Source organism: Elephantulus edwardii, unplaced genomic scaffold, assembly GCF_000299155.1.
Source record: "Elephantulus edwardii isolate Elephantulus edwardi_28Jun2011 unplaced genomic scaffold, EleEdw1.0 scaffold00529, whole genome shotgun sequence".
NCBI lineage: Eukaryota > Metazoa > Chordata > Mammalia > Macroscelidea > Macroscelididae > Elephantulus > Elephantulus edwardii.
The window spans coordinates 27,239-39,799 of NW_006400279.1; the positions used below are offsets into that span (position 1 = coordinate 27,239).

The 12,561-nt window shown below is 49.0% G+C and overlaps 1 protein-coding gene across 1 annotated transcript in view; it reads right to left on the reverse strand.

Moving 5' to 3' along the window:
* LOC102865924 (zinc finger protein 77-like) overlaps positions 1 to 9,923 on the reverse strand; it is a 14,031-nt gene extending 4,108 nt beyond the window's left edge. Inside the window, exons 1-4 of the mRNA XM_006903178.1 lie at positions 9,803 to 9,923; positions 8,100 to 8,250; positions 6,323 to 7,228; positions 4,592 to 4,613 (exon numbers count right to left, since the gene is read on the reverse strand). Coding sequence (XP_006903240.1) covers positions 4,592 to 4,613; positions 6,323 to 7,228; positions 8,100 to 8,250; positions 9,803 to 9,923 — 1,200 coding nt within the window. The remainder of the gene's footprint in view (positions 1 to 4,591; positions 4,614 to 6,322; positions 7,229 to 8,099; positions 8,251 to 9,802) is intronic.
* Positions 9,924 to 12,561: the final 2,638 nt, after the last annotated feature.

The following is a 12,561-nucleotide window of genomic DNA, read 5'->3' on the forward strand; positions in this document are numbered from 1 at the left end:
TGGTTGCACCAAATTGTATTTTTATTGATGGTTAAACAAAAGTTAACCAAGAACTTGGATTTCTGTGCTTTTGTTTCACATTTTCCTCCCACCCACCCATACTTTGATTTTGTCTTTTAAAAGAGTCTGTCATTGTTACACAACAAATTTCAATTTCTGTTTTGTTCATTTGTGATTTTTTTTTAATAGAATTTTGTTCTAGTGCATAGACACCCATTGGCTTGGCTTTATTCTTCCTGACAGTCCAGTCCCTGGTAAAGCCGCATGATGCTTACATGTGATTGTACCCAGAACAGTGGGGTGGGACACTGCCATCCGTTAACTACTCCCGTCAGCTGGCGTCTTATTTTGTTCTTGAATGCCAAAAAATTGAGTACAACTCATTGCAACCCTCTGACCACCAAATCCTGACCTTTCTCTATCCTGTGCCATCTCTTACTGCCTCGGACACACTTGAGGCCGTTGCTACAGTGTGTCAGTCACTTTGTCCTCCTACTGAGCTGACCAGTGAGTTTTCAAAGGCTGTCCATCAGTCCGGGGGGACTGACTGCTTGTCTGTCTCCTACACAGCACCTGGGGGATCCCGGCCACCTGGCTTGGGGCTGGTGGTGCAAAACTCCTGACCCACTGGGCCACGCAAGGTCCCCGACCATGACCTGGGCATACGTGAGGAAGCACACTGGACCCCTCATCCTTGTGATTTGTAGAGGACACAAGCCGCAAATCGTGTTGATGCGGAATCCCACCAGGCCACGTGCTAGCGTGCGAACCCAAGCTTGAGTCTCTTGTTACACCCTGATGTCCATGCAACTGCTTGAGGGTCTTCCTTTCTCACTCTGACCCTTCCACCACCTTTCCAAGTATGATGTCCTTCTCCAGAGACAGGTCCATCCAGACCTCGTTAAAGGAGTTCACACTCTTGTTGTCAGGTGCCGGTGAGTCAACCACGACTCATGCCGACTCTTGTGTGTCTAAACACGATTTCTGGTTGGACTTTTTCCGATGACTTGAGAACTGTCTCCTGCCTTTCCATCCTACAAAGCCAGACGTCAGCCCATGAAGGGTTCTACAGCTTTCCTGCAACTTCAGCCTCAGTTTGACCGCCCTCCTAGCAAAGTGTTTCCTCCCCTGTTCTTTGTTAACGACATCATCCTTCAAGTTGACAAGGACACATAACGACCTTGTGAACCACAGATCAGAGCCCTGTGCTGCCCTCGCCGTCTCTGATGACACTCCAGCCATGGCTGCAGTCACCTTGACCATCCGTCTGCTGGAAGGTTTCCTCTCTGTCTCTGACCCTTCCTCAGCAGGATGTCCTCGTTCAAGGACTGGTCCCTCTAGACCACATGCCCCAAAGGATGTGAGACCAAAGTATCCCCCTCCGGGCCTCCTAGGGTGACCCTGCTTGCACTTTCTCCAAGACATCCGTGTACTCCCTTGAAACGTACCACACTTGATTGGTACCTGAAATACTAATTTCATCGTCTAAATCACAAACTACATAGTGAGAAATGACAGGTGAGTGGTGGATCAAATAAGCTAGGGAGTTAGTGGTGGTTGTGGGCCAGAGTCAGAACGGACCGAGGACGGACCTTCTGGTGGGTTTTTAGAAGCAGAAAAATCACACAAAGGGAGATTACCCATCCTTCTCCCACAGAGCACCTGGTAGATTTGAACAACGTGCTTTTTGGGATTACAGCACAGCTTAACACTGGGCCACCAGCACTGCCCTGGAATTGGTGATACCATCCGTCCATTGCTACAAGAACATGCCAATAAAGTCTATAAATGATACCTGATAGGACTCATCTGTCCTGCCAGGTTCAAACAGAGCCTGTTTAGGATGGGAATCTGTCCACGAGCAAGAAGACAGAAGCCAGTGGCCTTTTTCAGGAGCAGAGACTCCTGTGCCAGGCTGACACGGATCTACGTGAGAGTGGCACCAACCGTGGAGAACTGGAGACTCACCGGGGCCAGGGCAGACTTGGGAATGCCGTCCCACAAAGCCAGAGTCAAACACCTCTGGACACGCTTACTGGAGGAGGGAATATCAGCAAGAAAAAAAGAGCCTTGCAGAGCGGACCCAAAGCCATAAAGCCAAAAAGAACAGAGCATTTGACGGCACGCCTGAGACTCTATCTTCATGGAGGAATTGCATCTTGCTTTTCACCGGCACTGAAGCTTGTTCAAAATTCCCAAATCATTCCCAGTACCTTGAGCAAAGTTCTGTGAGCTGTCAAAATACGTCCAATACTCGTTTATCTTACAGAACACAGGGATTTAACCCCACCGGGCTTTTGAAGACAGTCCTGCTTATGGAAGTACATTGTCATATCTTACACCGCAGGCGTCTTGTGTCCAAGAGTATTTTAACAGGCACATCTTTGCCTACTGTGTGGCCAAGTTCCTTTGATGGTGCTGTGATGCTGCCCCCTGTACCATAGTCCTATCAAATACCGTAATGGCGACCTATTATGTACAATGGTAGGCTTAGCTTCTATATTGGTTTATGCCGGGAAGCTGGAGTGACATCCATCTCCTAAACTGGATGCCTCTGGAAACTCTACAAACTCTCAAAAGCTCTACAAACTCTCCAAAAACTCTATAATCTCTCAAAGCTACAAACTCTCTAAACTCTTTAAAGGAACACAAATGAAGGTAGTTCTGGAACAGAGTGCTGTACAGAAATGATGTGAATCATATGACAGAGTTCTGTACGGAAATTATGTGAGATCTACAACAGAGATCAGGTCTTTTGTCCAAAGCTTAGTCCCTGTCGTAGTCGACGGTTAAGCCCTGCAAAATGAAACTAGTGCTGTGATATCTGGAGGAACACTCTTCCACCTTGTACATCGCTCTTTGTCAATGTGGACGATCAAGTGATCTGGGTTTGCTGTGATGAAGTTTGTATCGAATATCAGAATATCAGATCTCATTGGTTTCCCAAATGTGGACAGTGTTTGCTCCCAGAAGCAGGAGTGGCATCCACTTCCTAAACCACATGCCTCTGGAACGCTGGTGAACTTGGAGAAATGACGATACTTATGGAAAGGCATTGGGTCTTTTGTTCGAGTCACGATGAGTCGTGCTTGACGGCAATCGACACAAGCCACGTTTCCAGAAGCAGCACGCATGCACATACACACTTGTACACAGCGTTTGTACAGAGCTTTGCAAATACCGTCCTTAACAGGCTCGAGAAGGTCAGAGAGGACAGGGATGACGATGGAACACGAGAGGTCAAGGTTCAGATGTGTCGTCCAAAGCATTGCCATGAGCCACAGTGGACTTGAGTGTACCTCCCAACAATTAGAGGCCACGATTTTTCAGAGAAACATCTCAGTCTGGTGCTTGGGCAAGAAAAAGAAATTATACGTGACCACTGGCAGAAATTAACGTACACGTTTTAATGAGGACCCGTCAGAAAATACAGAAACTTATTCAAGTTGTAGGGAGGTCTTATTAAACTCTGATGCAGTTCGACTAAAATTTATAAAATAAAAGGGATGAAAAAGGAACACGGCTAAAAAGACACAGGCAGTTCTTGGGTTACAAACGTCCAACTGAAATACAAACTTTATACATAAAACGACATCCGCAAAGGGTCTTACAAATCAAGATCCCTCTTCTATGGGCTTCTCGGCGTATAAAGACTCATTATCACAGAATAGAAACCCAGTTCTAGCCGACCCCTCGCCAAGTTTCCAAGGCTGTAAATCATACAGGAGGAGAAGGCTCATCTCGCGGGTGCGTGGAGAAGCGGATCTGAACCTCTGGGGAGGCTCCAAGTTTCGGTCACCGGAATAGGCCACCAGAGGACTCCGATTACAGTACAGGAAAGAAAACATGATGCTGGGAAGGGTGGAGGGACATGGCAGGAGAGGAAGACCCGGGATGAGATGGATTGATACGGTAAATGAGATAATAGGGGTAAGAGTGTTGGAAGTCAGTGAGACTGGCTCAAGATACATCAGAGTTCAGAGCTACTGGACATCTGGCCACAGGCAACTTGATGGAACCTAGCAACCATTACCACCACCACCCCGACCCTGTATTCTCTATGTTGCAAGCTTCACGAGACTAGAGCTGGTTTGGATTGCTTTATTTAGTCCCAGGCCTTTGCAGGACCTGAGAAGCGCCCTGAGTTCTAGATATCACAACTCATAGGAATAAAGCCAAGCTGGTCAAAGAACAGGCAAAAGGCCTTAGGAGTGACAATGTGGGCTGTGCCTCCCACCAGCCGTCCAGAGCCAAAGATGCTCGGACAGAGAAGGGGCCGGCTCTGTGGATGGGCAGTTGATGAGGACAGAAATGACGGCCATCAATCAGGAGTGGTCTCTCAGTGCCTCACACAGCAGAGAGGCTGCACCCAGAGTTTAAAGGGATGAGTGTCCCCACCACAGCCTCAGGGTCTGGCCTTATCTCTCACTACGGCTCAAGGGGGACGCTGTCCAGTGCTCTGGGGAGTCCCTGAGGGGTGGAAGGGACAATCATTCCAGGCCGCACAGGACCAAGGCATCGCCCACTGGCCCCAGAGCAAAGCTTCCCTCTAAAGGCTGCACCTGACTCTTCATGGGGTTTCTGGAAAGACATTCACCACGTGGCCCTCATTCCTGTGCTTTCGTGGTTCTTATAAAATACAAAAAACATAAAAAAAAAAATAGAATTGAGGGAGTCTGGAGGCTACACCATATGGGTGGAGATGGGCAGAAAAAAAAGGATGTTTTAACAAGGATCTCAAACAACCCGAGAAAGGAGTGTACCAGCTACCGTGTGAAGTACTAGTAGTAGTATTATCATTTTATTATTACGTAAAAGGCATTTATTTTTACCACAAGTGTTTCTTTCTTGTTTTGTTTTTAACTTGAAAAATGTTCTAGCCTGCGACACAGAGGAACTCTTCTTCCCAAAGATCTGGACCTTCTTTTCCTGTCGTTTTTTTCTTAAATGCATAGAAAGTTACACTAAATACTACAGACAAAGACAGACATTTCACGCACTGGCGTTAGCTAACCACTCCAGCTGACAGACAAGCCGACGGAGACGGAGACTTGGGAACAGCTCGCCTGTCATCAATCTTGGGGGCTCACCACACACAGACTATTTCATAAATAAATAAGGGGCGGGGAGACACAGGGACGCCATGCCTCGTCCAGTTTCAACAAATGTACACAGAAGAAAGAAATTCAATTAACGTCTCTCCACCTTTCATGTTCTGAGAAACTGAGGCCTAGCCCTGAAGGTGAGGTTCATAGAATGAAAATATTCTTTGGAAAACACTGCAGTAAGAGTTAAACCCAGGTAACAGAGACGGATCAACCTAGGATGGACTCCTCATAAAGGGAGTTTAAAGTTACACTCAGAACCAAAATACGCGTACGAAATACGAAACCAAAGGTAAGAGCGTCTCATCGCATGGGAACGGAATAACAGTTAACATCAAAAACAATAGAGAAACAACAATCACTTCTAGGTGATCTCTTTGAGGATTATTTGTAACAGCGAAAGATTTCCAGAAAGGTTTATATTTAAATGGCATTGAAAAGTCAACAGGCAGGACGGCCCCAGAGTTCCACGAAGTGGCCTTTGTCTCCTGAAATGTATTAAATTCCCCCCCTGAAACACAACATAGCTTGGAAGACTGTCTGATGGAGCTGGAATTGCCATCTTAACTCACCGACAAACTTTTAATGTTTTCCCTGCAGTCCTCGGGGAAGACCTTCTGCAGCACATGATGCCAGCAAAGACCAGCTATTCCACTCCCGACACCAAGGCGTCTCGTCATTCTTGAGTTCTCATGAGAGAGTTGAGGAATGCCTCCCACCTTTCCCATCTTCCTTGCAGTCCCAGGACCTCTGCACCGTGAATCCCACCAGTGGCATCGTGGGCGGGTGGCTGGGTGCCTTGTCCACGTTCCTTATCCTAAGGGCCTCTGTGCCGTGACAGGTGCATGTGTGCATCTCAGGGAGCTGAGACGTGACCACCCAACCACGTGCACTCTGTGTGTGGTGCTCGCTTGCTTTCTCTCTGTTTCTAATCCTTCCATTTCGTGAGATCTTCAAGAACACTTGGACGCTCTCCCCTGCAGCTGGGGTCTCAGATTTCTCTGCGCTACAAGTTCATCTCTGTTCAGAGAGAGGCCACCTGACGGTAGACGACCGGTTTTCTCCCCCTCCTGACGTTCACACCCTCTCCGTCCAAGCTGGGGTGCATTATATACATGACGCGAGGTCTGGGCAGGGCGAGAGGCGAGCATCCCTTCCAGGACCGGTTTCCACGCGTCCCAGGCAGGCCTCTGTGTCCGTGTTAACTGCGCCCGTACGCGGCGAGCGCGACGGGGTCCCCGAGGGCCTTGGCGCACTGCTGGCAGCCGTGGGTCCGGTCCGCGGCGTGCGTCTTGCGGTGCCGCGACAGGTGCGAGGAGCAGCGGAAGGCCTTGCCGCACTCGTGGCACGTGTAGGGCCGGGCGCCGCTGTGCGTGCGGCGGTGCTGGGTGAGCGTGGAGGTCTGGCTGAAGGCCTTGCCGCACTCGGTGCACTCGTAGGGCCTCTGTCCGCTGTGCGTCTTCAGGTGGGTCATGAGGTGCGAGGAGCAGCGGAAGGCCTTGCCGCACTCCTTGCAGGCGTAGGGCCTCTCCCCGCTGTGGATGCGACGGTGGATGGTGAGGTTGGAGGACTGTGTGAAGGCCTTGCCGCACTCGGTGCACTTGTACGGCTTCTCTCGGCCCACGTGGAAGGTCTTGCGAAGCATGAGGACGGGAGGTGGACAGGGGAAGGCTGCGGCGTGCTCTGGACAGCGGTCGCTCCGATCGGGCCCGGGAGGGAAAAATGGTGGGAACCTGCAGAACTCCTTGCAGCAGGCGAGCCACTGAAAGCACGCATCGCCCCCGACGGTCCTCACGGGACCCCGGAGGGCTGCCCAACAGGACAAATCTTTGCCGCAAACCTTGCACGTCTGGGCCGGCTTTCCGTGCGACGTTCTGACAGGGACAGACAGCTGAGGGGCACGGCCGCCAGGCTCACCGACATCCCTGTGCTGCCTAGGCTGGCACCCCAAACACGGGGCCTGATGGTTCGATGATGGGGGATCCACGTAGCCTTTTGCACACCCGTACCACGCCGAGAGATGTGCTTGCACGGGCCCGCTTCGAAGCACGGGAACGTCTGAAATCTGGTTGAAGGTGTTTGCCGGCTGGCTGCCGTCACGCAGGAACTCAACTGCAGGAGCCCTGTGGAAAAAGGAGCGACAGAGAGTCGGAGAAGAAACCTGTTCCTGTCTTGGCACTCCCAAACACAGCCAGTGGGCTTGGGGTTTTGCCTTGCGCTGTGTCTCGTGTTGTCACTGTTTTAAGTCGTGGATCAGAAACACAACCAACCGATGCTTAAGTCGTTTTGTAAAAGATGAGAGGGGGAGGCGACAGTGTCTAAAACGAGGTTGTCAAAATGCTTGGCATTTCACTCACAGGGAGGCAAACATTCTACTGGGGTCATTCTCTGGACTCATCCTTTTACAGCTACGTGACTATAGGGTCTCAAACTCAAATCTCAAGCCCGTGAAGAGCTGCAAGGGACTCAGGGGCTGACCATCCACCGTTGTGTCTGTGTGGCTGCAAATCGCACGGGAATAGGAGAAAATCAGTGGAAACAAGGGTGGATTTGAACGCTGCCCCCAATGTAGGCACTCAACTGCGTGCAGCCAAAGGGAACCACCAGAAACACCGGATTTACACCCACAAACGTTGTTTAATGGTTGTTTGCAGCTCTAGTGGTGTGGTTCGTACACGGCTGTGCCGTGAACCCCCAGGGACAGCGTCTGCTCTGGGCATTCTGAATCCAGCACTGGGTTGGAGGAAGAAACACAGACAGCATCCTCTCTGAGCGATGGGCACCAATGAAGAGATATGATTCACCAAGTAGTGAAGAGCTATGATTCACCAAGTACGCTGCCTTGTTTGGATAATGGCCATTTCTGAACCTCTAGAAATTGGTGCAAAAGACTAGCATATCAACAAACACATATGAGCATATATTTTAATTTCTAAACACCTTAGGCCTTTCGTTTGTTTGTTTATTTGGGTTGTGGTTTACTATGACACTCACCTCAGATGATCGCCCCGATTCTTATGCCGACCTTGACCGCCGTGAACTCTGGAGATTTCTCCCAACCCGGAGGACCAGAAGTGGGTCTTCATGAACTGCGTGGTCCCGTAATCACGGGGTAACTTCTCACGGTCGATAATACTCTGGTACACTGGCCCAGCAATTGAAGTCGAGGTTCATAAACATGAAACGTAACAAGAAAGAGGATTCTTAGGGGAGAAGGTGGCGAAGAACATAGACAGATGCATTTTGTTCTTGGCGAGCTCTGGTGAGAGTTAAGAAACTATGGGGATGCTCCAACCCCTGTGGAAGGCAGGATGGCGCTTTCTCAAAAAGTTGCAAATGGAGATACCATTTGACCCAGCAATTCCACTCTTGGGAATATACCCCAAAGAGACCATGTCTGCCATCCAAGCAGATATATGCACACCCTTGTTTATTACAACTTTGTTCACAATAGCAAAGAGCTGGAAACAACCCAAGTGCCCATCAACAAACGAATGGCTAGAGAAGCTGTGGTCTATTCGCACAATGGACTACTACGCTGCACTGAAAAACAAGGAACTCATGCAATATTATACAAAATGGGTGACCCTAGAGGACATGATGCTGAGTGAAATATCTCAATCGTACAAGGACAAATATTGCACAGGGCCACTGTTGTAAAATGGGACTGACCTCGGGGTTAAGGGAAGACCGAGAAGGAGGGGAGGAATGATGTACACTACTACTGAAACAGATGAGAGAGAGAACTGTAAAAGAGATATATGATTAGGTATTACTGAGTCCAGAATGAAGGCTAGTGCATAGTGGAGTGGACTTGAGGGGAGGGATTGTATAGCAATGAAATAATTTTACTTTTCAAAGAGAAGAGTGAACTTGGGGGTGGAGGATGGGTAGGGAGAAGAGTGCAACAATGAATGAATGGAAATCCAGTCTCTGTAAACGTTCATTAAAATTAATAAAAAAAATAAACTATGAGGAAACTCCCAGACGAGATTTTAGAATGATAAAGGCATAACCAGGTTTTATCAGAAGTCGTCCACTTCCTAAACAACTTGCCTCCAGAAACTCTATGAAGTTTGATAAATGTTGACGGTTATAGAGGCCTTTTGTTGACAGGGTTGCTATGAGTCGTGGTTGACTTGAAGAAAATCAACAACCACAACCTATGTAACTAGATGGTTGACTCATTATATGGTTAACATATAAAATAGGGGAGGGGAAAAAAGTGCAAAAGAAAAAAATTATACAAAATAATGAAAAATCCCATGGTTTTGGGGGGCCAAGAATGTAGGGGGGGAAACATAAATGGTTTCTCTGACAATGCATTACTAGCGTCAGAAACGTCTTTAACCCCTAAGGAGAGTTTTCTACTGGACTGATTGCAACGTGCTGGGTCAGAACGCACCCACAGCTGACCCTGCCCTGGATTTTCAGAGGCGATTTATCAAGCACAGAGGAAGAGATGACCTATCTTTCTCCCGTGGATTCGAACTGTGTGCCTTCAGGAACCACATGCCTTCATGTACCCTCCAAACCCAGAGAAGCTGGGACACGGGAATCCCGACCCAAGCACCCACCTCCCCTGTTCTACTGAACAGCTGATGTCCGTTTCTCCAACTCACGTACAAGGGCGACTGTCAGCCTCAAAGCATTCTCGCTGGCCCCAGGAGACCACCACGTGTCTGAACTACTCTTACCAACAGCTTCCAGGTTTCTCAGAGTCTCCAGCATCACGTCTCTGTAGAGGTCCCTCTGGGTGGTGTCCAGCAGGGCCCATTCCTCCTGGCTGAAGACCACAAACACATCCTCCACAAACATGGGCTCCTGGAACAGGGCAGAGATGTGGCCTCAGCAAGGGACCAACATTCACACTGACACAGCAAGACACCAACGTTGACACTGCCAAGAAGACAGGCGGTGGATCTTCTAGGAGGAGGCGAGACAGGCGTCTTGACGAGGACAAGACTGACTGTGTAATTTTTCTGCTTCTCTTTTCTGCAAAGGGCCCAGGGTCCGAGTATAACACTGGCACGCAGTTGTATGTCCTAGCGATATCCTGTTTGTGGACACCAGTCTGGGGCCTTCACCAGTTCTACCCACTTCCTCACGTCCAGTTGCCCAGAAACCAACCACAAAGCCCAGAAACCAACATCAAAGTGCAAAAACCAACAACTAAATAAATAAAACATGGTAGCTGCATTCGGTGAACACGTCCTGGAACCTCACGGCCTCTTACTCATGACCAACCGTGACCTTGAACCACCGAGAGTGACCAGGTCCACACCAGAGTCCACTGTCAGCTCCCATTTTTTCAACCTTCGACGTTCTCTGTCCAACAGTAATGCATTTGCTCTCAGACACCCGTGGGGTGGGAGGGTGGCAGGTGTTATCCTGTCTTACTAACATCAACAAGGTTTTCAAGATATCTTTTCAGGTGAAGCTATTCATCGTGGAGATCAGAGGGTCACTGTGAGTCTTACTCAACTTGGTGGCATCTCTCCACAACAACCAGCCCTGTAACACCCTGCAATTCTTAATTAACAGCACCTACAACACCCCCATTTCAACTACCAGGCTGCTGGGGCAGTGTTCACAACGGTTGTTCACATGGTTGGGACAAGGTGTAGTCAACTGAACAACATGACTTATGAAAGGATAAGTGTCAAAGCATCTATCTTCATCTATGCAGCTTCATGCTTTCCAAACCTTGAAGAAAGACCTTCTTGCTTGGAAAAAAATAAAACGGGATCAGACAAGCGATAGCACAAAGATAAAAGAGAAAAAAAATTTGTAAAAAGTATCCCAGGAAGAAAAAAAAAAAAATTATATTCTCCGCTGTGTGGGGCCATACCCTGATATTTCCTTATAAAAACAATTCATAGGCGTTGCTAAAAAAAAAATTAAATTGGATGCAAAGCCCAGAGCTGGGTTCCAGGGAGACACACTGTCCTAGGCTGCTTCTCTGCGTTGATGTCAGAGAAACATCCTTATCAGGTAAGGATGTTGAAAACTCAGATAGCGTCTCCAGAGCAGAGAAACCTCACCCTTTTTTATAAGCCAGGAACCCTGGTGAGGCTGGTGTCTGAGCTCCACGTGGAAAATGCCCTTGGTGCACGGGATAGGGGACCCCCCCAACACTTTGGAGGGAGATGAGGACGCATGGACGGTACCCCAACAATTCTAATACAGCCTGTCATTCAGTGGGGAAAGGATCCCGTTCTCTCCAGAACTCACCATCTCTTGGGACCACTTTCTGGAATTCTGCGTGAAGGCTGCAAGAAACCGGGAGAGGGAGAAGCAAAGAGAGAGAGAGGAGAGAGAGAGCAGAGAATGAGCAGAGAGTGAGCAGAGAGAGAGAGCAGAGAGAGGGAGAGAAAAAAGAGAGGCGTGCAAGTGGAGCACAGAGAGGGGGACACTTGTGAAGGAGCTGAGGTCTAGTCTTGGTCCACACGCTGGTCAGAGCGGCTGAATTCCCTCCTGAAGCTGGAAGCCTGTAACTGGAGACTGGGCCGCCGCCGTGCGTGCTGGCCTCGTTGGGACACCTGAAATGGGATGAGGATGGGGAGTAGATGGGCTCCGGTTCCACTGTGGACATCTGGCCTGAACTCACAACAGAGCCAGTGGCCCTGAGCTCACAGCTGCATAATTCATGCAGCGGGCCTCTTCCAGCAGCAGGAAGACGGAGGCAGGAATCCGCTGATCCCAGGAGATACTAGGAAGCCAGGAACCAGGACAGAAACTAGGAACCTGGAAAGAGGGGACCCTCATTTCCCCCTGAGAACAGGGACGGGGTGTAGTCTGAGGTTGTGGGCTCAGCTGGACGACGGTGTCTTTGGCAGATAAACGCAGGCGAGTGGATAGGAACGTGGATTGAGTTCTGCACATACAGTCCTCAGATCTCACTTTAACTTCTGAGCATTGAAAATACTGCAACTGCATTTAGAGGCAGCTGTGCAGGCTTAGTGGTAAGGAGCTGGGCTGCCAACCCAGAGCCAGGGGGTTCAAATCCATCAGACACTGTGGGGAGAAAGATGAGCTACGTCGTCCCACGCCATTTAAGGCTTCTGAAAACCCACTGCACGGTCTGTTAGGAGTTACGTTTCAACTGGAATGGCACATACCCACCACCAAGTGTCTGCAATTATCAAAAACATCCCTCTCGAGATAATAGACCTGAAAGGGAGGTCAGACATTGCCACTTCATCATTTTGGAAAGTGATTTAATTTCCTCAAGACTGCTATTACTCAGAGAAATTAAACTGAATTATTATTATTCATCATTAGAAGGAGAATGGATGCCCTTGAGCTGTGGTGCTGGAGAAGAGTGTTGAGGGTACCATGGACTGCCAGGAAAACAATCAGATTCATCTTGGAGAGGATTAAACCAAGCTACTCTTTGGAGGCAAGGATTCTGGGGCTTCGTCTGACATACTTTGGACATGTTGCCAGGAGGGAC